The sequence below is a fragment of the Calliopsis andreniformis genome, unplaced genomic scaffold (genome assembly GCF_051401765.1).
Source record: "Calliopsis andreniformis isolate RMS-2024a unplaced genomic scaffold, iyCalAndr_principal scaffold0022, whole genome shotgun sequence".
Taxonomy (NCBI): Eukaryota; Metazoa; Arthropoda; class Insecta; order Hymenoptera; family Andrenidae; genus Calliopsis; species Calliopsis andreniformis.
Window position 1 is genome coordinate 11,885,399 of NW_027480432.1, and position 27,623 is coordinate 11,913,021.

Below are 27,623 nucleotides of genomic sequence, written 5' to 3' on the forward strand. Positions count from 1 at the left end.
CAAAAACAAGAGAGTTAGTTTTTCTTTAAAATTTAGCTCTTTGATATTCACTGCCTGCCTCATTTCTCAGTCCCTCTTTCTCTTTCACTCGCTGTCCTTTTCTTCGTTCGGAAACATGAAAGTAGAAAAAATGTACTACCTGTTTCGATAAATGTGAAACTCCAGACCCAATGGTTTCATTCTGTATAGCGGCTATTAAACGAAGCTTCAAACGCGAAATCATTATTCTTGATTTTTGTTTTATTTTAATGTCTACTTGTGAATAAAATTTGTTATAAATGTTCATGTTACAGTTGAACAAAATGTTATCTAATTACTGATTACATTTCGAGCTTCATTTACAAGATTATACTTATAATAGCTGCCCGTAATTACACTAGGCCTTAAATTACAATCGTAATTTCCTAATGTAAATGAAGGGTGATCATAATAACATTTACACTTGTAATTGTTCTATGCTATTATAAAATAATTACAATTACAATTGATTTTATTAGTTTCACTTGTTTTAATAATAGAATTTTATATGTTATTAATTTGTTTTATTCTTAACTCAAAATGCGAAAGTACTTAAATACAAATATTTAAAGTATTTGGAGTTAGTTAATTTCTTTTGTCAAAAATTCCAAACTATTTCGTTTTCTCATGTTGAGGACTGCTATAATTTAATTGAGCGAATACAAAAAAAATATGGAATATTTAGATTGCGTATTAACAGAACCAAAATAGAATAAAAAAAATTTGATAGTAAAAGTATGTCCATGTATACACTTGTTAAATGAATTTATTTTTATTTGAACAAAATTAATGGATTTTATTTAAAATGCTTTAAAATATTTTATTTAGTGTTATATTTTTCTGGCAGAACACGTGGCACGTACGATACTATCGAAGACGCTGAGAGAAGAGAGCCTGGAAACGAAATACACGCAATAGAACAAATTACAGGACGATTCTTTAAACTCTAATTACATAAGTAATTAGTAATTTCTAAATTTAACACATGGAAACATTCCGATATCTCTTAAAATACTGTTTTTTTGCACTATTGCAGTGTAAAAGTAAAATTGCATCTTTGCTACCCTTAACTGCACCTTCTTTACTTTTTTGAAATTGACAATAGTTTAATTAAAATCAGTAATTAACTGATTTGCTAAAATAGCAAGTGTAACTGCGCATGCGCGACCAGGAAAAATGCAGGAAGTTTAAACAGTTTTAAATACTCATACTTAATTCAAGCAGAAAATAAAGTGAATCAACTAGAATTTTACGAATCTAATAGTGTAAATTGAATGTATGGACTTAGCGTCTCTGAAAATTCACACCTTTCAATTTGCATCTCTATAAATCTATCAAAGACAGTAATATAAAATAAAAAGTATAGCCGGTATGTTAAAAAAACATTGATAAATCACAAGAAACCACGTACTGTAAAACGATCTCTACGTAAAATAAATGCTAGTAGCCTGTTTGAAATTACATCCTTCGCAATTTGATAGAATTTGCAAGAATTTAAATAGGAAAGTAAGTATATTAGGTAACTTTCGTGAGGTTAGGTGTGCAATACAGTTTTCTATTTCAAATATCTATTTTCTCCATATCTGGTGTACTCAAAGAGGATTGGATAGAGTGGAAAGTTCCATAATAGTAACAGTCCTATGTAAAAAAAAGTACAGTGTTCACACGAGAAAAAGGCCAGACAAAAAACCGTGGGTCCGATTGGAGTGTAGATCCCTACTTCATTTTAGGAGTCCTATATATCAACCTACACGTATTGGCTGGAAGAAGTGACGAAGATTGACAACGATCGTGTCAAAGGTGGTCAGATGGTGGTCAGAGGTGGGGTTAGACGAACTCCTCCCGACTCTCGTGCCATCCCGCTAGTCTTTTTCTCGTGTGAGTGCATGAGCACTGTAGTACGTATAATTGTACACAAGTTACAGTGCCCTCTGACGAGTCAGGGCTGTATTAAACTGCCCTGTTCACCGTCCTACACGCCGCTCATTATTCAAAGTTGGTAATCTTGCACTGTGAACGACACAGCGAAATGAGGAATCCCTCGACTCCTTCGCTAACACAAATTAATATCGCCTTTCACCAGTAGAATTGTAATCACTTCGACCAATAACACGCTTCAGCCGAAAATACATGTGAGAGCAGGCAAGGCCTATCCACTGTGACGGCTTAAATCCGCATATTTTCCAGATGCAAGTTTACCAGCTCTGAACAGTAGTCTACTCTCTAATTTTGAAATCTCAGATCTCATCGTATCGCATCCATGTCGATCTCGTCATTTAACAGTCCTCAAATTGTACTTTTAAGATTGTCTATAATCTGGCATAAAACATATTTTTTTTATATTTTTTAAAGTATCTACAATGTATCACATCTCATATCAAACAATCAAATAATTATAAACAAAATAGGCAATGGACAGAGCAGAGAAATAATTTCATTGTTGTCTGTTATCTTACTTCCTCGGATAATAAGGAGGCGGATAATTTATCAAGGCTAAGAAATGATAATACTGAGTAGGAAATAAATGATTGTTACACTGATATCACTGTCAGAAATTTCGATCTTCTAAAATATGACTTGGACATACCTTCATTTCAAATCGGACTTTAAAATCTCCCCGGGCCGTATTCCTTGAATTCCTAGAATTATATCATGTTTGGTATTATTCTTAGAATTTTCGTTATTAGAAGGCTTATTGCTTGAGGACCTTCAGGACCATCATTCAATACTGTTTAAGTTTGTCTAATGACATTTTTTTTCTATCTCTTACCATTTAAGAGCTATAGTCTAGCTCAGTTACGTGAAATGCCTGTATAATACAGTAAACTGTGAACTCCCCACATATAGCTGCAGACGAATGTACACAAAAAGTATGTATTAAATTAGCGCATGCGCGATGAAAAGATATATAAGTACCTATGCATATGTACAAACATACATACGGCGAAATATAGATCCCTAAACCACTGATCTCTATACCTGGATACGGTATGGGGCTTCCGAGCATAGGTTGCTGATAAGACCAATAGAAATGTCAACATGTTTTGAGAATACAACATGCGCGACACTTGTGGGGGACTAAAGATACTAAGATTTCGAATTCATATGTATATTTGCAGCGTTATCTGATACTACTCCACGCTGCTCAACGTTATTCGATAGTCATTCGGTTTCGATGTAGTCATTTTTATGTAAAAACTTTCTACAAGTCACAAGATACTAGATTTTAAGGATTGCGTAAACTGTACAGAAAAAGCGAGCATACATGTGAATTGGAAATCTTAGTATCTTGGGTTCTCCACAAGCGTCGTGACTATTGTATTCTAACAACATGGCGATACCTCAAAAAAGGAAGGCATATATTCGTAGGGTGCTATTATCAAAATATCGATTTAGACATTTTAAACGAAAATATTTACTGCAGGAATAATGTGAACTGCACAAAGCCAGCTAACCTCACCATGGTTACTTAACATACCTACTTATCTAAATTTTTGCAACTTTTATAAAATTAGAAGGGGTGCAGTTTCAAACAGTCTAATGCCATTTATTTTACGTTGAGGTCGTAATTCAATGTACTTTATGTTGGCATATCTATAAAGGTGCAGATAGGAAAGAGTACATTTTTGGTAGGTGCTAATTCCAAATTTTCGGTTTACATTATTAGATTTATAAAATTCTAGTCGATTCACTTAATTTTCTGTTTTACTTACGTATGAGAACTTTAAACTGTTTAAATTTCCCGCCTATTGTCTTGTCGCGTATGCGCAGTGGCGCTTGCTGTTTCAGGAAATCACTTCATTACTGATTTTGACTAAACTATTTTGAATTTTGAAAAAGTAAAGAGAGTGTAATTAAGGGCAGCAAAGATGTAATTTTCTGTGCCATCAGATATGCGAAAAAAGCCGTATTTTAGAAGATATCGGTGTGTTTTTATGTCTGAAATTTGGAATTTAGTTTTTAATTGTTTTGAGAAAAACTGAGGGTGTAATTTAAAAAAACAGGTATTTTTTGAGGGTGCTATTAGAGAGGTATAAGTTAGTATTTTTTTCGAAGTTCATATTTTTGCAGGCTGCGGAAGGGGTGGTCAAAATCTTCTAACATAAGGACGAAAAATGTAAGTCCCTGTTTACACGCTTTTGGGTTGACGTTTGGACAAGCATGAGAAATATTATACGCATTTACAGAAACATTTTTTGTTAGTAAACCTCTATTTTTGCCTAATTTTGTCGACAATGTCACCGCCCTGACATATCCGGGTCTACTTCTTTAATGCTTCATCCTTTAGATCCATGATTTTCAATGTGGCGATCCAAGTGAACTTTGCGTTTTAAATCTTGGCGCGCTTAGACTAAAGAATAGCTCGGTGTCTTCACACAAGTGCGACACAAGTGTAAAATTGGCACATCACATATGTAAATATATCTTTATTATTATATATTGCATGACCATCCAATGTCACTAAATCGTGAACCGAAAAGATGCCTATTTTGTTTATAATTATTTGATTCTTTGATGTGAGATGTGTTACACCATAGATACTTTAGAAAATATAAAAATATGGTTTATATCTCATTATAAGCAGTCTTAAAAGTACATTTTGAGGACTGTTACATGTATAAGTTATCCTGTTTATGATTTTCAATTCTTTCAAATAAAGTAATTCTACGTATTTATAGTAAGGTTGTGTATTATTTTTTATTACATTTAAGATTTAAGTCATTAGATTTATTTTAGAATAATTATTTTCTTCATCTTTATTCAATAAGATTAATCTTCGTGGTTTCATATTTTAGGTTAAATTATCTACAAATGGCAGACAAAGCTATTATGAAGGTATGATTATTTGTATTACTTTTAAAATATAACAGTATCTCACTGATTTAAAAGATCATTAAAATAAATAATTATTTTAAATATTTTAGCAAATTGCAGAACAGAAATTAAAAGCATTTTCTATTGGCACAATGGGTAAAAGACCACTAAGTAAAAAAGAATTAGAAGAGCAACGTAAAAAGGAACAGGAGCAAGCTGCAGCTCAGGTATGTACTGTGTAATGTATTATATGTTTATTAGTCCATGAATTTTATATTTTTCATGAAACTTTCAAATATCGTACAACTATAGAAATTCTGAACATTTCTTAAATTTTTTGATAACAGTTGTTGTTTATCATAACCATTGATTTATTTGCCTATCACTGTGAAGTGCATATAGTACTCATTGTATCATGATTTAGTTTAAGATAATTTTCCAAAATAATTTTTCAAAAGTTATAAAATGCAATTATAGAATTGCAGAAAACAAGCTTTCTAACTGTATAATTTATATTTGGAACTTTTGTCGCTGAAGGATTGCTTTAACAATAAAGTAAATGTCCCAATATCTAAATATTAATGTTAATTTTATTCAATTTTTAGCGCAAATTCTAATGTATTATCTGACGTTTGATATTTTAAACGTTTGGGTATTGGGACATTTACCTTATATTTTTTCATATTATAAGAGGTAGCAGGGAAGTCTAAATGAAATACAAAATGATTGATCTGTCCCCACTTTACAGTGATGATCCATTGCAGTTACCAGTAGAACTTTGGAACAAAAAATAACTTGTATGTATTGATAATACAAATGTATTGAAAGATTAACATGGGTCTTCCAGTTGTTTCAAAAAGGTGTATTTGACTTGGAAGGCCTTCAGATTCTCATAGATATTGTATTTGTGATTATAATGAGTGTGTCACATAACCAGTAAGTCAGGGTTTTTAATCACTCTTGCATAAATTGGATATATTCATTTCTAAAAACATTATAAATATTGAAGCTCTGTAACTCTTTGTGGTTCAAACTACTTTCCTTTCATCCAATTTGTGTTTATTTATTTTTTTTTAATTTGGTAAAGTCAGACTTAATATTGAATTACAAAGTGCTAATACCCGTTTGCTGTGTTGGTGCTCATAGATATACATTTATATATGTACACAATGAAAAAAGTTTGAAAGTACATATGCCGGAAAACGCATCATTCCTTAGCTACATGCTATTTTATATTGCCTAAACTGCAGTCCCATTTCTTGCCTGCACAGTGTGGTATCCTCTTTAAAGTTCTATTAGGCCCAGGGATATTCTAGCTCCTTGATTAAATGGCACACAGTGATAGGTCTTAAAGAAAGTATCACCATATGCAATATAAAACTATTATAACTATAAAAAGATATGTAAAACATGTTTTTTAAAATTTTTTATTTATATAAGTACAATTGTAAATATAAAAAAGATAAACATTCTCTTTAATCATAGCTCATTATGTCATTAAAGTGTGAAAATGTCTAAAATGTTTTACTCTCTAAGAGCTAAAAGTACCTATGTTTAATTAAATGATTAATATATATTGTATTGACTATTTTACAACTGTTATCAAATATGGTTAATAGTTATAGGATTTTCACATACAGCCCATGTAATGTATGTAGAGTTCTACAAAGTTAATAGTTCAATATTATATTAATATTAAATTCTTGGACTTTTTAAGTGTTAGAATTGATTATTATTGTAAACATTTTAAAGAGGGTTATATATTTAAGTAAAACTCATTATATTTAATTTTAATTTATATATAGGCATTTGAAGAGTTTGTAGCAACTTTTCAAGAAACACCTAGTAAAACAACAAGCAAAGTTTGGGTAAAGGCAGGTACCTATGATGCGGGTAAACGACGTAAGTTTTGTCAATTTAAGTATTTTTAGTAGAAATAAGTAAAGTTAGTGAAAACAGTTTAAGAAAAACGAAGAAATCTTATTTTTGTTTGTAAATGTTTATAAATGTTATAAAATGCATTTTTATAGACCTTTTTACGTTTGTATTAATCTGTGTTTAATAGAAGAAGATACGAGAGAAAAAGGGAAACTTTATAAACCTCAATCAAAAATATCAGAGCTTGTTGATAATAGATCATCAGCTGAACAAGCACAAGAATATGCAAGGTTACTGGGATCAAATGAAAGAAAATTGGATAGACTTGGAAAGAAGAAAAAAGAAGGTGAAAAAAAGAAGAGTAATCTTGAACTATTCAAAGAAGAATTAAAGATGATACAAGAAGAGCGTGAAGAAAGGCATAAATACAAAGGTGTAGTGAAGACTGTTATCTCTGCTCAATCAGAAGATCCAATGATGGCAGCATTAAAATGTGTTGAAGGTAATTTAACATAAATCTATGATGATAATAATGCACTTATCACAATTTTACTTACACATACTATAAATCAATAATGAAATGTAATTTCTTGGAGCACCAATAGACAAATTTATATTTTTATAAATCCTATATCCTACATCCTTAAAGTAATTGTTTGAATCTATAAAAACTTCTAATAGGTGGTATACCCTCATATCCTGATCCACGAAAGGCCAACTTACATAACCTTATTGATGATCCACGTCTCCTAGCCCTGATTTATGAGGGTAAAAAATACCCTTCCAATTAGTTTTATTTGATTATTTTAATATCATTATTTTAGTTGTGTATAAACAAATAATGATTGTTTCTTAATAGATGGATCATTTGATAATGGAGATCCAAATACAACAAACTTATACTTGGGAAATTTAAATCCAAAGGTACAGATAACTAAAATTTAAGTACAGTGATTTAAAATTATAATGCATATACAAGATGTCACATTTAATGTTAGTAAGTTTAGAATTATAATTAGAAATATGATTTTGAATGAGTTATGTGCTAATGAATAATTTTTTACAATTTTTTATCATATTGAATAATATTTTCTACATTTTTATGAAGAATGCAGAAGAGAATTAGAAAAAATTTGCTGATTTAAAGTAAAATGTAGTATCTATAATATATCATGTTCATTATACAGGATGTTAAAGAAAAAAAGGTTCAAGACTTCAAAGGCTTATAGTACTCATTGAGAAGAATAAAAAATGTCAAATCAGCATAGGTCTTAAAGTCAATTCTTTCGACGAAAAATCGACTTTCATTATTCAAATATCAGTTTTAGATATTTTACAATTGAAAAAAAAAAAGAAATAATGTAGTATTGTATAATTGAATCAAAATGATTTCATTAAGTAAAATGTACAAAAATATTCAAAGTAATAATACTAAATAAGACATCTTGTATATGGAAACATTGAAGTAAGAATAGAAATGATCTGTTCATTATTTATAAAAGATTACAGAGCAGCAATTAATGGAAATATTTGGCAAATATGGACCACTTGCTAGTATTAAAATTATGTGGCCACGTAGTGATGAAGAAAAAGCTAGACAAAGAAATTGTGGTTTTGTTGCTTTTATGAGCCGCAAAGATGGAGAACGAGCTTTAAAAAATCTTAATGGTAAGAGAAATATACTTAAAAATTTCTAAAACATGTATCAGTATTGGATTCATTAAAATCAAATGATTTTATTAGAAATTTCAAGTAAAACAAAATAAAAGTAATAAATGAAAATATTTAACTACAATATTATGATGTAGGTCGTGATATAATGCAGTACGAGATGAAATTAGGCTGGGGAAAAAGTGTACCAATTCCACCTTACCCTATTTATATTCCACCTGCTTTAATGGAGATAACACAACCACCACCTCCGTCTGGTCTTCCATTTAATGCTCAACCACATCGTCGCGACAGGCATAAGGTACGTACAATTTTTTAGTAATAATAGTTGTTCATTTTGCTTTAAACAATCCTATTCTCACTAAATAACATTTCATAGAAAATGATAACAAAACATAAGGCGTTAGGTTGTAAATAGACATGAAGCAATGAAAATATTCATGTACACATATGACCGGAGACGGCTAATTCTTTACGTTTACATATTCTGTGTTTAAACTATATAGTAATCGTTTATGTTAAAATGAATTGCATTTTCTTTTCGTTTTTCTTATTTAAAGTTTATGTTAAGATAATTGATTTTATTTTTGTTTTACTTTTTATATAAACATTAATATTACATATAATTACAATAATCTATATAAATATTATGCAAAAAATTAAAGAGTAATAGTAATTTTCATTCGTAAAAATGCTTTATACATCTCCCAGCCAGCATGGCAAGTAGTTTCTCGCTATTCGGCCGCCGGCGGGAGATGCTATATTCTCGCGTGCGATCTCGCCAAGACGAAACGCTTATTCCACGCGTATACCGGCGCAGCGAGCGTCTGTGTGTTGTATATATGCCATCCTTGAATGGTTAAAGGGCTGGAATATTTCTAGGCTTAGTGAGATCTGCAAAGTCTTACTACACCGCGCAGGAAAGAAGTGAGCTAGCTACACAATATGAAGTAGCGGATAATTAAAAAAGTAGTTTCCGGATGTATGTACATATGAACTTTTTTATGGCTTTGGGTCTAGAATCTACCTCCAAAAATGTTCCACATTTTCTTATATACCCTGTATACAATCAGGGACAACATTGAGTAGACACCTTCGTATTTTTTTTTATTTCATGCTTTTTCATGTTTTCAAAGTCTCCCCTCACTAGTAGATCCTCACTCGTCTATCATAAGGAATTGGGGGGGTTTCCTTCTTGGCGAGGAATTCCCTGGTAACCCTGCATATAGCTAGTAATGTATTATTTTATAATACTGTCAGCTACAATATATTATAATTTAATTTCAAAATACATAATATAACCAGCAATAACATGTGCGTTTATTACTTTTGATTAATAATCGAAAAATCGAGTAAAGCTGATTACAGACGTTCTGGATTGTCTGTCAGGATCGTGTGTACGACAAAACTGTTCAATTTTTTGACCTGTTCAGGTCGATCAGATATTAACTGTATTTGTTGGCTACTTTCGCTAAACAACAGAAGTTTGAAAAAGTGGGACCTGGAAATAGTGCAAAAGAGACATTACTGTACTTGTTACTTGGAAGGGCATCGGTCAGGAGCCACTTACGCGAATGCTGTAGTATGTATTTAGCACGCAACATGTTAACATTGTGGGTAGGTGTTGAAGAGTCCCATAAAACACGAGAGAAATAGGATGGCTTTAGGAGGCTTCCATCGATGCCATCGATCTTACGATTAGTACCAGTTGTATATACAGTATTGGAAGCCTGATGATTTCTTCAAAGCAATTAAGTACTTATTGGAAAACTGCGAATCCACTTTCCAGCAATCACCACAACTAAGATTTTGAGTCAGTATCAATTATCCCTTCTCTTCCACTGGAAATCATTAGAAAGAATGAAGGAAAACCGGGCTTAATTCTTGTGATTGACAAATTCTAAATTTTGCGTAAACATTAAAAACTTGTTATACCGAAATGATTCATTTACAACATATGGTTTCTTTTGTCCATTTATTCCTCTCATTGAACAGGACACATTATTTAACTCTTTCAATCCTAGTGCTGACTGTAGTCGGCATTTATGTGAAGGCTTGTGGATCCGAGAGCCAATTATAATTGGCGTCTACGAAAGGCCTATGAGTCTGAACGCCAACTACAATCCATATTCACGTGATGAACCGTTGAATGTAAAAAATGGATATTTGCGGCAGACTTTCCTGTACAGGGAAAGCATATTCGCGCATACTTATGCTGAAACAATAGTATTAAATAACAAATTTAATATTCACTTCCAATGTTATAATGAATTGCATGTCAAGTTTTTGTATGTTTTTTCATCAATTCACACATGTAATATCAATGCTTAAAGCAGTTGCTCTACTATTTATGGATACTTATGCAAAATAGTCTAAACAAAGAGTTACAAACTATTTGCTCAGATATCACTGAAGATATTGATTTCATTTTCTTTTAATTGGGTGATTAAGGGGACTCATTTTTTAGTGTGCAATATGTACATTTTTCTACCGAGGGGAAAAAGGACCACCTTCGTTTTTTTTTATTTTTTTTTTTAAAGATAGAAGACGGTATTAATTTTTCGTTATTCGAATAATTTTTACGGAATTGAATAGTAGTTACTTGAAATTAAAGAATTATGGTACAAAACAGTTTTTCGAAGGGAAACTATCGACATGCTCAAAATAATGTCTTTGGATTATTATATAATCAATTAAGACTTAGAAATATTATTTCGAACGTGAATGGAGTAAGTGTTGCACACATAATACGTATTTTTGTATTGTTGTAGAAACACTTCTTAACAAAATGCTTTAAGAAATCATATTCTTATTTCCAAGTTTATAGCTGCAAGTATATGTTTGTAAACTGAATCAAAATAGCTTAGACTTGTCCTTAAACGTATTTTGTAGTAAATATTATATAATTTAATAAAAACTACCTGAATAATAAAATATGAATACTATCTTTAACTTTAAAATATAAAAAAAAAAAAACGATGGAGCTCTCTTTTTTCTAACTAACAGACAATTCAGACAAATAAGTTACCCGCTAAATGATCAGGCCCCTGAAGATATTTAGTTTAAAGAATAATAAAATTGATGTTTGCATTGATTTTTTAGAAAAACATACACTTCATTCGGGGCACCATGCACAGTAAAATGTTTGTGACTAAACAATATATAGAAATACTCTGAAAATCGTCATAATAGAAGTACATGTCAGTACTTCGTAAAAATTATAATATTACATACTTTTTAAAATATTTATTCACAATACTGAAACATTTGTTTATTTTTTTTTGTTTTTTATGTGATAAAAAAAAGGTTGAATAATATTAACTTTCCTATTTTTTTCTCAGTCATTTATTTATAAATGTAAATAAATTTTTTTTTAATTTTGTGTTTAAATATTCTTTACGCTCAGGTAAAATATAATATGATACTAACACAATGTATCATCCATTGAACCACTTATAAGCACTGAAAAATATGTAGATCCAATGCCAGATTTCTGTTTAAATTATTGAAATGTACGTTTGTGATAGTAACGCAGAGTACTTTTTGAGTGACTGTACATAGATACATGATTTTTAAAAAAATGTAATTTAAGGTACCTCGTATTCGAAATCTTCAGACGACAGATCCTCAGGAAAAGGAGAACTTTGAGAAGGTAAATTTAAAATGTTTATAAACATGTACAGTAAGACTAGCATAATTGTTTTCTGGTGTTACTAAATTTCTTTTACATTGAACTTGTCGACACCTAGCAAGTTACATGAATAGGAGCTCGATCACTGAGAAGTAATGGAGCCATAAAAAACTTTGACAGAATTAGGCCTTAAATAACGTTTATTATTGTTGTAGACTAAATATGACGTTTATTTATATATATTTTTATTCTTAATCAGCATTAATTGAAAAAAATACCGTTTGCAGAAACTAAAATGTGTATATGTATGTAAAATATGTAATCGTGTGTAAAGAAAATTGCATTTTTCATTTTGATCACTCTGATAATTCTAGTATTAAAAACAGTTTGATTTATAAAGTATTTCGTATTATTTTAATTGGGAGAATAAAAAACATTTTTGGTATCATTTTAATAACAATTTAATATAAGATGAAGAATTTGAATATGTAGTAATGAACATTTTATGCTTTACTGAAGAGGATAATTTAAGATCTGTGCTACATGATGTGTTGGGTTTACATACACTTGAAGGCAGGGTCCTGCTATTTGCATGCCACTACTTGATGTATTAATCTTTAATGGTTTGGTCATACTACCTGAAATCAATTCCATGTATAAGCCAAGCAAAGGCCAAATTCTTCAGGGGTCATTTTCATGAATATCTATTAATAAGAAACACAAGACTATTTGTGTTAACAAAAACCTTTTTTTATTGTTTTTATGGCTCCTTTATTCAAACCCTTAAAACATCTAGATCTGTTATGAAATTTAACAAAGAAAGGCATGAAAAAATTCATCTCCTTTCCTTAACAAGTAATTATAATTTAATAACCCATTTGATATTGCAATTAACAATAAATTATTGGATTATACATTATACGTTATGAATACCTTTTAAGACGAATTAACTTAAGTTTGTACATGTAATTAATTGTAACTTTCATAATATGAACTGTCATAGGTGTTGCAGAACGCAGTTGTCAAAGTGGTTATCCCAACAGAGAGGTATGCTTTGTTTTCAGAGTATAATATTTAAGACTAGAAAACGTATTCAATTGAAATATATTATAAAATTTTGTGCTATAGGAACCTTGTCATGTTAATACATAGAATGGTAGAATTTGTCATTCGAGAAGGCCCAATGTTTGAAGCAATGATAATGAATAGAGAACTGAATAATCCTATGTTTAGGTTTGTATATTTTTTAATTATAATAAACACGCATGATTAGTGGTTTTAATATTTTGAACACCTTTTATTTTTTAGATTTTTATTTGAAAATTATTCTCCTGCTCATACATATTATCGATGGAAGTTATATTCTATATTACAAGGAGATGGGCAAAAGGAATGGCGTACAGAAGATTTTAGAATGTTTAAAGGAGGAAGTGTATGGAGACCACCACCTATCAATCCTTGGACCCAAGGAATGCCTGACGAATTAATTGAAATGGAAGAGAGGCAAGAACCTAGAAGAGGTAGTTTGTCAAACAGGTAATACAAAAATGAATGTTGATATTATTATGTTTACCATTCTTTTCATGGAGTAATTAAGTTTTTCTGGAATGCTTATGCAAATAGTCAACGAGACCGATTAGAAGATCTATTACGAAACATATCACCTGAAAGGATAAAGGTTGCAGAAGCAATGGTGTTTTGTATAGAACATGCTGAAGCAGCAGAAGAAATTTGTGATTGTATTTCAGAATCACTATCAATACTGCAAACTCCTGTAAATAAAAAAATTGCAAGATTGTATCTTATATCAGATATATTACATAACTGTGGTGTCAAAGTAAATAATGCTACTATTTATCGAAAAGCGTAAGTTATCTTATTTTAAAATATAAAAAAATCTAGTAGGATAGTTTCGTTAAAAGTTTATATATAGGTATATACAACAAATACATGTAATGATAGAATACCTACAATGGTATAGTGCTTCGTCGAGAAATACTGATTGGACTGAGACCCACTCAAGTAGCCTTCTCTGATATTCTTGCCTTCAAGGGTTGCCAAATGTGTCTTTGCTATTTGTTGCAGAGTTGTATTTGTTTAGTTATATTTATTTTTTTTTTTTTTTTTTTTTTGTTAATCATTAAGCCTTGTCTTAATACTCATTACATTGTTAACTTTTTTCTTGGTAGGATGTATGATAAAACTATTGAAGATTGGTAGGATGGTGAGACGTAAAACTATTGAATTGTTGCTTTTATGAAGTCGCTATTTCTCAGGGGAGCACTATACTAAAAAATACTTCACATATATCACGTAAATTACTTACTACATGTACTCATAGGTTTGAAACTCGACTACTGGATATATTTAATGAAGTTCATCAAGCCTACAAACAATTTGATAGTAGATTAAAGGCAGAAGGATTTAAAGTTCGTGTAATGAGAATGTTTAGAGCATGGGAAGATTGGGCAGTTTATCCGCGAGAATTTCTTGTTAAACTACAAAATACATTCCTTGGTCTTGTTTTGGTAGGCTTATTTATTAAGAACAGTATCAAGAATATTAAGAACATTATTAATCAAAATATAATACACAATAATAATCATACAATTTAGGCAGATGAACCTGAACCAGAAAATGATGAAGATATTGATGGAGCACCTCTATCAGATGTCGATGGAGATGGCACCGAAGATTTGGATGGCGTACCATTAGACGGTGCTGCTCTTCTTAAAGGCGCTATGAAACATGGTTTAACTCCACAAACAACTTCGAATTACGATGACATTGATGGAGTTCCTAGTAAGAATGTTTCAAAAATAGTTATTTTTACTAATTACTATGTACAATTTAATTACTTTGAAGTTTTGTACATAAATAAGTATATTATTATTGTTATGTATTTGAATTTCGCACTTTCAGTGGATGAAGATATTGATGGTGTACCAATGGATGAAGAAGATTCTTCAAATATACGTAATAAGGATGGGAAGAAAACAGCAATTCCAGCAGGTTTTGTCCCATCACGGTGGGAAACTGTTGATCCTGACCAGGTTGAATGAATTATTTATATAGCTTTATTATTATTTTCTTTTTTCGTATTACAAACTTAATTTTTTATGTTAGGTTGAAGCACAAGCTATGACCACTAGTAAATGGGACGAGTTAGGTCAAAACGATGATTCAAATTCTCAGGATACTAGTATGGATTCTAGGTAATGTATGATTATAGCTTTTATTCTTTAGAGAATTTTAGGTCTGTACTTCTGTTTAGATCTTCAGTAAGGAATTATTGAATGTTAAGATTTAATTAATTGAGTAAAAATTTGCGTAAAAATTAGTTTATATTTACTGGCTTTACAATATTTATTTTGCTCTCACAAATAATTTTAAGTTCTTATAGATTCAATGGTAGGTAAAACGTAATAAATTTTAAAATATGTCATTCATGCATTAAAGAAATCACAGTCAATAATTTTAATTAACTTCATCTTCAAGAAACTCTTTATTTCCGTATAATATTTTTCTTTTTTGTTTCCTAGAAAATATTTTCTTAGAATGGTAAATAAATAAAATAATTACAAACAGTAACTTTTTTTGAAAATTTGACAAACAGTACCTGTTGTTGACTTAAACAAGGAAATGAATTAACACTTCTAACCTTCATTCGTTTCGTTTAAGTAATATATAAATTAATTCTAAATTTCATTTTCTGTTTTTATAACCTTTTGAACAATAAAAATTTATGAATTTAAGAGAACAATATTTAAACAAAATTTGATTTTAATACAATTCTTCATCAACTAAAGGTTATGAGAACCTTTAATTCTTATTTTGTAATTCTAGACATAATAATTGTTTAGACTGAATGTACCTTATTACAAATTAATTACTTCTGGAAAAATCTGGGTATAGTCATTTATTTTCCTAGCAGAACATAGTTGTAGAATAGTATTTTTAAAGTAGTATTTTTGATCACAATAATATATGATCCTATAGTGGTAGAGATTATAATGAAGAAAGGAGGAACAGACTACGTGAAATTGAAGTCAAAATAATGCAGTATCAAGATGAATTGGAAAGTGGTAGAAGAACATTAAAATCTGGTATGACCATTCAAGGACAAGTAGAACATTACAGAAAAAAACTTATACGAAAGGTAACTTTAGTTTTTCAAATAATATTCCTAAGCTTCGGGAAGTATATTTTAAAATACAACATTTTTTGTTATAGAGTGAGAGAGAAATGAAAGATGTAAAAAGTGAGGAACGCGAAGATGAAAGGCGAAGAGAAAAAAAGCGAAGTACAACACCAGAATCACCAAGTCATTATAGAGATCGAAGACGAACTTCAACAAGTCCATCATCTAAAAGCAATAGATACAGGTAACTACTTACATTATAGGTATATCCATATATAAAATATCTAATTCATATTTGTTCGATTATAGAGCATTTGAATTTATATTTTTTCCTTTTTTTTGTATCGGTAACTATCTGAAGGCTCTTTATATTTTCATTTAAGAGGAAAAACAGTTTGGTAAACGTCAACAGATTGTAACATGATGAATCTATATCGAAAATAAGTTAATATGTGATCACACGTTTATTTGAATAGGCCCTAATCGATCGACGACTATAACAAAATTTAATACAGTTCTCACTATTGAAGCTTTCGGGTGTAAGCCGTGTCCTGAAAAGAATTTTCCCGACGTTTCGCTAGGTCAAAAAACACTGAAACTGGTGTGTGCCTGGTATAGTATACTCTTTTAATGTATCGAGTGTAGTTCATGGATCAGTGGGCGCCAATGAAAGATGTTCTAGATCATTGGGCACGAATGGTGTTGTTTTAATTGTCCAGTGGACGATTATTCGGTACACTTAAATAATGCACCATGCCAGACACACATCAGTTTCAGCGTGTCTTTCGACCACCTGAAGAAGCCAGCTGCAATGCTAGCGAAACGTCGGGAAAGCTTTTTCTCCAGAACACGGCTTACACCCGAAAGCTTGAACAGTGAGAACTGCAAATCTCACAAAATTTAATACTTGCATTACCTATACAAGCACAAATTTTTCCATACAATATTGCAACTGAAGAATCATACCGTCTAAATAAATATCAATTAAAAGGATTTTTTAAATGAAAATTTTAAATTACAATATCACGTTACATGCTGTACGATTTTGAAATTTTAGAAATAAATGAGGTTGTAATTGATAAATCACTACAATAACGATTTATTTTTATTGTACTCATATTTCTAACTGTTGATTACAACCTGCAATAATTTTTTATTCTCCTTTAAATAATGCCCATTAGTCCACTGATTATTTATTAACGAAAACATTCGCTCGTGATTATAAACTTACGAATATTTGAAATTCGAGAAAAAACAATAGTCTTGAAAATACATCTTTGGGACATTGAGACGTCGAACAAAAAAATAGGAATTAAACCTGAACGATCAGGATGTTTGGTCGCTCTACCTTCAATGGTTCATTATGTAAAGTAGTCTATAACTACGTATGAAACTAAACATACAGGGTATACACGAACATGAACTGTTCTTATTATTTTCATGAAACGAAAATTTCGTTTCATCAAGGCAATGATTAATATTAAGATTTTAATCGAGATTGAGATATGAGAATCAGTTATCGTATCCGTACTGAAAGGATTGAGATAGACTAAAAATGAATTTCTGTTACTACACCACTTAAAAAACAGACACTATTGAATTTAGTTTCATAGAAAATAATTGTTTATAATAATACTAAAAGTGTACGCCTTTTGAAATTAAGTGATTTAAATATCATTTATTAATAAAGTCTATTACACATATTAGAAAAGTATATAATTTATGTATTTGTAGGTCGCGTAGTAGATCACCACGTGGTAAACGCAGATCACGATCACCATACAAAAAACGAGTGCCTGTGACACCATCCCCGCCACGAATTCGACGTACGCCTTCACCTTCTTTTTCATCCAGAATATCTCGTAGATCGCCAACTAATGAACGAAACGATAGGAAAAGAAGAGCTAGATCGCCGTCACTCTCACCACCACCTCCACCACGTGCTTCAAAACATAGAGCTAATAGTCCACCGTCTCCATCTCCACGTAAACATAGACATAAACATAAATATTAAGATATTATATATTAAGTTTTTTATATTGTTAATAAAAACAATGAATCCTTTGGTTCTGTAATATGTAAACGTTTTTGAAGTTCCAATATAATATCACCATTAATGAAAAAATTTAGTTCATGTATTGGCAGTTATGTATTTAATGTAGCCACCTATCTTTATCTGATTTTAAATGTTCAGGTGTTCAGTTTATGTGACGTCTTTAAAGCGATTTATTTTATACATACAATTATCTGTATTTGCAACAGTATGACATGTATAAATGAAAAATATAATAGTAAAATTTTTAATTATTATAAGAATTCTATTTATAAATGTAAATTTTTGTGAATCCTTAATATGTACATACATTAAGAATCATTAAAAATATGTACAAATAGGACAAAGAAGGAATTAGAGTTTTTTTCTGTTTTTATATATCGCAATAAAATATTGTAGGATTTACCGTATCGAATACTAAACAAAGTAAAAGTACTTTTTCGAATTTAATAATTAAAATAAATTACTTTAAAGCCCACTGCGGATGAGCGTTTTTTCGCTGCAGTAGCGATTTGCCATAGTGCATTGAAGCAATGACAGTTCCCAATTTTCAATTGTGGAAAATAAGGAAAGACACACGTACATGGCAACTTAGTAGCTCATTTGCATATTTTTAGAAGGACGCAAATTTTGTTTCACCGTTTTGTGTAAATTTTCTTTTGTCTTTCCTTGTTTTGCACAATTGAAAATTTGGAATTGCTTTTGTTGCTACAATGCTCTTCTGCAGTGAGCCTAAACAAAAATGCGCCTTGCATTTATTCTTTTATTTCGTAAATTTTCTTAAATAATATTGCAAATATAGTTGCAGTTATAATTAAACAAATTTTTTAATTGTAATAAAATTTACTCTTCTATATTTTATTTACATGTAAACATCAACACTACGAGAGTCCTATTTTGCACTTGATAGAAAGAGTATGCAGTATTATCTTTATGTGTCTTTCTGTTTATCCAATGCAAAATTGGATTCTCACAGTGTTGCTGTTTTCCATTCAGCATGACTGGTGCTAGAGTCAGCTGTGGTAATATTAACGTTTTCCTTCATACTATGACGCCAAACACTTTCATTCACAAGTACTTGCTGAAAACCCGTAAACGAGAACACAGTTTTACTTTAACAAATGCATTCTAAATGTATCCTCTTCTTCTTTTGCTGTATCCTAAGTGCATCCTCTTCTTTTTTCGCTGATAACCCACGTAGGGTTCTAGCAGTGAAATAAAAAAAAAGTAGTCAATCAAAAAGTGATATCTACGTGCTCTCAAATCAAATAGCGATTTCAAGGAATCAAGACGAAATCACCGATCCCAAGATGCATCATCAATTATTTTCGCATGTATAGTACATCATTTGAAGAATTTCTGAATAATATATAACATTCAATTATAAAGGATGAATTAAAATGCGGCCCAGTATATCACTGAGAGAGAGATCATCGGTAACATTGAGGTAAGGATATAAAATAGTCAATCAAAATGTAAACACCAAACAAATATTTTATTTAAACATCATTAAATAAACATAAAGTGTATAAATGAAATAAGGAACTTGCATTGGAACCTTAAGGGGGTAGACTAGGATGGCAGAGAGGTGACATTACCGACAATACTTGGAAAATATAGGTTTACGGGAGCTAACTTTTCGTTTTTATATGAGAAGCATTTTGAGTTGGGAAAGGGTACACTCGAAAGAAAAAAGTTCAGTGGAGTGCAGTCAACTTGTGAGTTAATGAGATTCTGCTGATAGTTAGCAATATAAGTGTTATAAAATAGAGTAAAAATCGACTGTTTAGAGCCATGCAATCCAAGCAATTGTATGTAGTTTAGAGAGCGTTTTGGATGCAATCACGAGTTAACTGCGCTCCATTGAACTTTTTTCTTTTATATAAACCCTTTCTCAGCTCAAAAACTTCTTATATAAGGACGAAAAGTTAGCTCTCGTAAACCCATGTCCCAGCGTTACTTTTTTACTGGGTTATCGATGAAACAAGCGTTGTCGTTGTTAAATATAACATTCTTCATGTCGACACGTTTGTTGAATCATCGGTATTGCAATGCTGTAGTTGATGTACGAATGCCATCATTTGTTTGTAATTATAAGATCTTGGAGTAATAGACTTACTCCGATATAGAATTTTTATTGGCCAAGAAATAGGTACTGTTGTTTATACATAAAATAATGAATGAAAGTTCCAACAATGTATCTAACTTTTCCTATATTCAATAGTATCCAACGCATATGTTGAAAAAATGAATTTTGTCAGCTTTCTCAAATCCACGTCATCATTTGTTTTTATATTTCATCGTTCTCGTGGATTTGAAGAAAGCAGCAGCTAGCGGCCGACCAATCGAGGATACGCATAATTAGTATCGCGATTCTGTATCTCACGAGAAATGCTGTGTGAATACTTCCATTGAATTACATGTACGTAGTACGGTGAGTATCCATTGTACATGAATCGTGATTTACAAATCGCCGTGTGAAAGAAGTCTTAAACTCTTGATCTGTGATGTAGCACTGATCCTGTCTAAGACCGACTTACAAATCTCTGTTGATGTCTTGGAACTCTCTCTTCATAAAATAAAGTTTTATACGCGTACGAAAGTTTAAAACGAATGAATAAATAATTTTTACCACATTACCACAAAGATATTTTTTATTAAAATGAAATACTGTACTATCCGATTAGATGCTCAGTTTCCCATAAAATGTTAAAAGTTACATGGCCATCGCTATCTTCAACAGTCTATGAACTAGTTTCATAGAATTATATTTTAACGTGTACATTGTTACAGGTTAACAATTTAACTCACTTTCAGTTCTTGAAAAAGTACTTGCTCAAGTAAATCGAGTTGAATATGTTGTTGGTTTGTGACCATTTAAGTAGGCACTTCATGAAGTAGACACATGAAGTAGAAGCTTCATGCCTGCATATATTGCCTTAAAAATCATTTATTGTTTGCCTTTACAATGTGCTAATATACATTATCTATACACATACATAAATATACACATGCATACAAGTATGTATAGCATTATCATTAAAGAATAATATTTGAAAAGGAAAAAGACAATACAGTATTTATAGCAAATATTTAAAATGATAAAAATTGATAAATTTAAATTGTATTTTTATATATTGTAACTATTTTGTATGTACGTGTTGCTCAATTGGAATTTAAAGAATAAACATCATAATGCACTTCCGTGCCTAATTATAAATTATATCAGGTATAGTAGTTTGTAATCATATTACTATTATTTAACAAAATTCATTTCAATAATGTTGCTTAACAATATTTTAATAGCACGTAATGATTTTAGATTTCCGAATGGCTTCGCTGTTCTGTACGTGAATTCAAATTTTTTAAATTTGGTTTTAAGACTGAAAACATTTTCTCTGTAGCTGTAGGGTGAATACTCATTTGTAATTCTGTCAGCGATTCTTCTGTCTTTAACATCAAATAAAAAATTCAGTTAATCTATACAGTATAACAATATTATAATGCTATCAGAAGGTAATATCTAATTTACCTGTCTAAGTAATTGTGCAGCAGTATGTAATACCCTTTGCCATTTTCTCATTTCAACATTATGTAAACTTTCTTGCTGTTGTAACAAATGTATCCAATCTTCCTCAGTTTTCGGTGTATTTCTAAATATGAAATAGTTTCAAATAGTTAATTAGGATATTTAGCTGATTTAATTCTGGCTTCACAATTACGAATACATAACGATTTTCAATCGCAAACGGGAAAGAGGCATATAGAACCAACCACAGATTTTTACTACAATGAATTTGTAATTGTGTGACCAGAATCAAGCAAGTCTGTGATTACATATTACATTAAATGTCGCATCAATTTAATCTTACTTTAATACGTGTAAATCCATTATCGTATACGCTGCAGCTTCTTCTAAACTCCACAGTTTATAATATAAGAGGCCATTAATTACCATCAAACATAATACAGCAATCAAAAGTATCGAACTAACTACCATACTAGAATCCGCCCGAACACCAGCAACTATACATTTAAAAAACATATATTATTATAATTTTAAAATCCAAGTTCCAATAACTAATAATTCATAGGTTTATAATATGTTTAAAATAGATTAAAATACTAAAACAGAATACTGTATTGTTTTACCAGTAGTATCATTAATGTGTGGTAAATTTAAAGCGTTCTGTAAATTGGAAGATGTATGATCAGAGGAATGAGTTTGTAAAGAGACACCGACTCCTGTAACGCGACGTCTTCTTCTTGCTTTTCTTTTTAGACCTCCACTACTGGAAATCTCCTCACACTCAATAGTTAATGCTTTTATTAAATTTGTAAAATATTCCTCTATTCCCGACCAACAATTTTTTTCAATAACACCTATTGCAGGCGTTCAAAATAATTAATTATTATGAATAGAGTATATGTGTATTCTAAGTATTTACCTTTTACAAGACCCCAAACATTTTTTTTGTACTTGATTTGAGCATAAATAGTAATATTCGATTCATTTTCAGAAATACTGGATAAACAATAGTGAATTAATACACTAAACGAATCTGCATATGGAATTCCAGCATTTACACTCTCTACATCAATACTATATAAATGACCTGGTTTGCTACATGGTAACATTATCTGAAAATTAATCCCAGAATAACATTGGAAAACTTAAAAGTTTCTATTACTACATTTATGAGAGAGTGAAATTGTATATGTAATTATTAATAATAACCTGAGTCTCTGTAATATGGGATGTTCTTGGTCCAATAGCTTGGGATAGTGCTATTGTAAACGAAAGATTCCTAATTTTCTGGCCTGTTTGTTCATTTTGCATCCATGCTGATTGTACTAAATCTAAATTACATGAAAACAACAGTTATAATATTTGAAAAAGAACGGGGTGGGAGAATTTGAAGTAGGAGATATTCGTGGGAAAACAACTATACAATCATAATAATAACTGTAAGTACATTAACAACTAATATGTATTATTATTAACAAAATTTGTAAACAGCTTTGGATTTTTTACATATGACCTGTAAAATGTTATTTAATGTATTGCTTCAAACTTCAAACAACAAATGAGACAATGCGCAGACTGATAGTTCTCTGTGTCGTGCCGTCTACATCTCCAGGACACACAGCATAATAATTTAGAGAAAAATCAAGTTTCTGGGCTCGAATCTTGTGTATATAAACTATATACACAATGAGACGGAATATTTATATTGAATAAGCGAATAAATTTTATAGAATTAAATGGAATTAAATGAAATTTAACGTTAAACATAGCATAAAACAGAAAACTTATAAAGTTTTAATTAAAAAATGATTGGTAGTTGATTTTCGTACGAATGCCACCGATTAATTAATTTTTTATGAGACTAGCATATAATAAACAAAAGTATTTTATAGAAATTGTTCGTAATTATTAGTTCTTTGTGCATTTTACCAGTAGTTTTGTGCGCAGTCTGAAAATCTAAGAAGAACTTTGAATTTGTAAATAATAAGGTGAATAATTGATCAACATGGACAGGAAATGAAGCCTTGCTTATTTGTCGGCCTTCGTGTGGTGCAGTACATATTATATTTCCCCGGATACTTGATTTTACTGAAATCAGAATAGTTAGGTATGTTAAATAGTAATACATAAAACAATACTTTGAGAGGGGAAACCTCTGTGATGGATTGAAAAGTAAAATCTAATAATTAAAAATAAATCTAATAAGTTTTATTAAATGTATCGTAATGCTCGCAAGTGGTCGTTTTAAACTTTAGCACGTTGACTGCTACTTTAAATTCATTAAAAATTCTACCACTTTGGCAGTCATTCCACCTTTAAAAAACATTGTTTTATGTTTCATTTTCATAATTATTTTAGACTTCTTTCTCTGTTACTAACTGTCGCTAAAATTCTGTATGTTACTATTATTCATAACTGTGTAACTTATTGTTATTCACAATTATGTAAAAATTGTCTTCCATATATGGCAATCAACGTGTTAAACGCATTTTTCTCGAAATTATCTTTCTGTCTTGTTTTGACGACTTGTGAAAAATTACATATCCGCGCGTTTTCAATAAATTTTTAGAGATCTCTTACTGTGGTTCCTACTGTGACTACAATAATTAATATTTTATTAATGAAATTTTCAGTAGAATTAGTTCAGGAAATGTACTTTGTGAAAGAATCAAAGATTTTTCCAAAAAACTCTTAATTTGACCTAATAACTTTTTAAAAATAATTTATTTTTAGCTGTCACAGTGGTCTCCCCTCTTAATTTTAATTATTATTACAGTGATGCTTCAGGGAATGGTGATACAAAGATTCCGATTCGAGTAAAAATCTAAGAAAGATATACAGGGTGATGCCAGTAATTGAGCTAGATTACAGTTTTGTTCAAACTAAAATTAAAGTAGAGGAAAACCGTCGCACTGTACGATGTTATACATAAGCGCCACACAAATTCACTTTTAAAGTGGAATTACACTTTTTTTAATAGGACTCTAGAAATACTAATTTCTAGTATAAATTGATTCCTCGTTTAATAATGCGTGTAAAAGATATAAAATAAGATAATTAAAAACGCAATACTTTACAAGACATTCACAATACACATAATCATTGTGTTAGCTTTCAATCATCACACCGCTGTCCTGCTTACTAAAATCGTACTTATTGTTAAACACACATGTAATTTATCATAATATTCAAGTTCTTAGATAGCGTTTACGCGGCTTAATATTTAAGCGTACATCGCATTGAATTAGTAAGCATACACATACAGTTTCGAAAAGTATGATTAAAACTCAAAGTCAAATTTTGACATTTTAATGAAACAGTTGTTAGATTTAAATTATGTGTATAATGTGCTTGTCGAGTAATACCAGTTAAAAGAAATGAGGAAATGTCGGTCATGTAATTGGAACTTCTTAATCAGCATAACCAAAAGTGTTTTAGATTATCTAACAATTCTTTTTTGACGACGTTCACTTTTCGTTCTTTTTAATACTGCTATATATATATATATATAAAAAAAAATGTAATAAATGTGACAGGTGTGTTTTCACGTCTTTCTTTAAGTAATCAATATTCCCTTAGTTTCCCCTAATTATAAGCTAAACCGATTTAGCCAGTAACTAGAGGAGTTGTTTCCTGAGAAACACAAAGTCACGTAGCTGTTGGATCATTTTTGGAATAATATTTCGAATTTCGCTTAATTTTGAATATGTTGTAGTCTTTAGTAATTCGTAAACTTTTCTCCAAGTATTTTTCCAAATTTTGAAAACTGAATGATTTTACTGATACTTTGAATGCAGCGCCAAATTTTTTTCCCTTAAACTTTCCCCTGCTTATAATCAAACACCCTGCACCCATATACTACACGTACGTCAAATTCTGTCGACTACACAGTGGTTTGAAAAATAATAAATAAGCATTACTTTAACAACATAAGATAATATAATACGTACATCCATGTTTTTCAGCCTCACTTTCTGTTGTATCACTTAAATCTGTAGCATCGAGAATAGGGTCTGGTCGAGGCCGGTGTGGAATTTCTGCTTTCGATTGAAGAATTGTTCCAGCCGTTGAATTTTCCACATTACTACTTTCTACCTTCATTTAAAATGAAATGATGCATGTAAATAAAACTAATAACAATATTAACGTAAGAAAAGTTATATATTTTCTTATCAAAGTTGTATGTATATCGATTCTAATAGTTTTCCAATTTACCTCAGAGAATGATTCTACAGATAACCTTGTTGATAGCTTTTCGTCATCGGCAGGAGGTAAAGGTGGAACATAATCTTCATCATCTGATGTTAAACCCAATTCATCTCCATAACAAGAATGAACAAGTTGCCACATTTCAGCCGCATTCATAGGCTAGAATGTTTTATATTTATCATTATACTTTGTGTATACTATCATATGGATAACATAAATAGTTAAATATATATTATAATATGCACTAATATTTATATATAAAGTATAGTGTATAATTACAAAATTAAACGTTTCCAGGCATGTATTTTGTTTTCCATTGTTTTCGTGTCTAAAACTTGCCCTGCAAACATGTCTCATTTTTTTTTATACACCTAGTATGCAATGTATTTAATTATAAACTGCTCAGGAATTTTTGGTTCAAAAAAGTTTGAGGTTTCTGTTTTGAAAAAAAATGTAAACGTAGCTGCTCTTTTTATTAGGACTGGGAAATTAACAATTATGTGAGTGCAAAATATACAGGATGGAATGAAAAAAGGTTCATAATTTTTAGGGTAGAAAGTACTCGTCAAATAGAGCAGGAAAGTCCTAATAAACACGAGGTGAAAAAATTAATGTTTATAAAGTTACATACACTTTTTTGTTTCTGTTTAAAATTACTTTATCATTTCTTCTTTTTCTGATTAAAAAGAGTTTTAAATAATATAATTCTGTGCAATGATACATATATAGTACGATAGCTCTTAAAGCAGGCAAATGACTCATTTAAATGGGAACAAAAAATTATTTATAACTTTGAAAACATTAATTTTTCGATCGATGTTTATTAGGACCTTTCTGCTCCATTTGGTGAGTATTATCCTACCCAACCCTAAGGTTATAAACCCTCTTTTCATTCCACCCTGTATATGATCATTCTACAACTGGATCACTGGTATCGATGTCAAAAATTTTATTCAAAGTGGGATGTAAAGTAACTCATGTGAAAAAAAAAAGACAGAAATTTAAAAATACTTATTTTAAGTAGTTGCTTAGAAGTATACGTAATGTAGTATCTCTGTGTAAAGCGAAAATATTAAAATATTAAAAATAGAGCATATTATCCTGACTAATTTCGTTTGACTTTTTCAAGAAACTTTTTCAAGACACGTTGCTATTAATAAATTACTGCAATGTTAATTTTAAGGACTCCACTTTGAAACGGAGCACATTTTGTCGTAGAACTTTAAGGAACATGATTATATTATTTAAATCTTGAAGAACAGTCCATTTTCTACTTCGAGGAATGTGCAAAATGAGAATATGTTTTGTATATTTTTTGATTTTACAAAACTAAAATTTTTTAATCAACTGAGAATGATAGTAGAATAGGCAAATATACACGATTAAAATGAAGGCAGAATCAACTAGATAAGACAAATAATTTCCAAAATACAAATTTCTAAACATGTCTATTACATGAAAGTCAATAAAGATTATAAAATTTAAAGCTGTGTATGTTTTAAATAAATTCGAAATAAAAAAATGATGACTTAAAATCCGCCTTTATAACATGGACTATACATATGTATATTGTTTTGAAAAAAATTCGACATTGCGATCAAAAAGTGATCGATTTGGTGTAGATTGACCAATATTACTTTTTTGCGGCAAAGAATACCCACAGGACTGAATCATAGAA

At 30.4% G+C, this 27,623-nt stretch overlaps 2 protein-coding genes across 5 annotated transcripts in view; one reads left to right on the forward strand and one right to left on the reverse strand.

The window, feature by feature from the left end:
* Positions 1 to 4,474: 4,474 nt before the first annotated feature.
* On the forward strand, positions 4,475 to 18,404 carry LOC143187027 (U2 snRNP-associated SURP motif-containing protein). Of its 3 annotated transcripts, none has more exons than XM_076390957.1 (20): positions 4,475 to 4,701; positions 4,815 to 4,854; positions 4,944 to 5,060; positions 6,639 to 6,735; positions 6,899 to 7,213; positions 7,571 to 7,635; positions 8,214 to 8,379; positions 8,520 to 8,683; positions 11,975 to 12,034; positions 13,017 to 13,060; positions 13,142 to 13,246; positions 13,322 to 13,549; positions 13,637 to 13,879; positions 14,355 to 14,541; positions 14,629 to 14,815; positions 14,936 to 15,066; positions 15,140 to 15,228; positions 16,013 to 16,172; positions 16,247 to 16,398; positions 17,889 to 18,404. In XM_076390957.1, the coding sequence occupies exons 2-20, from the start codon at positions 4,831 to 4,833 to the stop codon at positions 18,166 to 18,168; spliced, it is 2,814 nt and encodes a 937-aa protein (XP_076247072.1). In that variant the 5' UTR covers positions 4,475 to 4,701; positions 4,815 to 4,830; the 3' UTR covers positions 18,169 to 18,404. The 3 variants fall into 3 exon arrangements, with proteins under 3 accessions (XP_076247072.1, XP_076247073.1, XP_076247074.1); XM_076390958.1 differs by having other exon boundaries at positions 11,999 to 12,034; XM_076390959.1 differs by lacking the exon at positions 11,975 to 12,034.
* Positions 18,405 to 20,842: 2,438 nt separating this feature from the next.
* Positions 20,843 to 27,623, reverse strand: part of LOC143186751 (protein Aster-B) — a 43,721-nt gene continuing 36,940 nt past the window's right edge. The window contains exons 5-13 of one of the 2 annotated variants that reach the window (XM_076390493.1): positions 25,952 to 26,104; positions 25,687 to 25,831; positions 23,666 to 23,824; positions 22,946 to 23,067; positions 22,656 to 22,848; positions 22,360 to 22,590; positions 22,080 to 22,233; positions 21,740 to 21,860; positions 20,844 to 21,657 (exon numbers count right to left, since the gene is read on the reverse strand). In XM_076390493.1, the coding sequence (XP_076246608.1) occupies positions 21,526 to 21,657; positions 21,740 to 21,860; positions 22,080 to 22,233; positions 22,360 to 22,590; positions 22,656 to 22,848; positions 22,946 to 23,067; positions 23,666 to 23,824; positions 25,687 to 25,831; positions 25,952 to 26,104 (1,410 nt within the window). In that variant the 3' untranslated portion in view covers positions 20,844 to 21,525. Of the gene's footprint in view, positions 21,658 to 21,739; positions 21,861 to 22,079; positions 22,234 to 22,359; positions 22,591 to 22,655; positions 22,849 to 22,945; positions 23,068 to 23,665; positions 23,825 to 25,686; positions 25,832 to 25,951; positions 26,105 to 27,623 lie in introns of both variants that reach the window. The other variant, XM_076390494.1, reaches the window with a different exon arrangement.

Bases quoted from the DNA above. Each gene is read 5' to 3' on its own strand.
- LOC143187027 (XM_076390957.1), top strand. From the start codon at position 4,831: ATGGCAGACAAAGCTATTATGAAG. The intron at 8,684-11,974 runs GTACGTACAATT...ATGTAATTTAAG, and splicing joins ATCGTCGCGACAGGCATAAG to GTACCTCGTATTCGAAATCT. The intron at 13,550-13,636 runs GTAATACAAAAA...TTATGCAAATAG, and splicing joins AGAGGTAGTTTGTCAAACAG to TCAACGAGACCGATTAGAAG.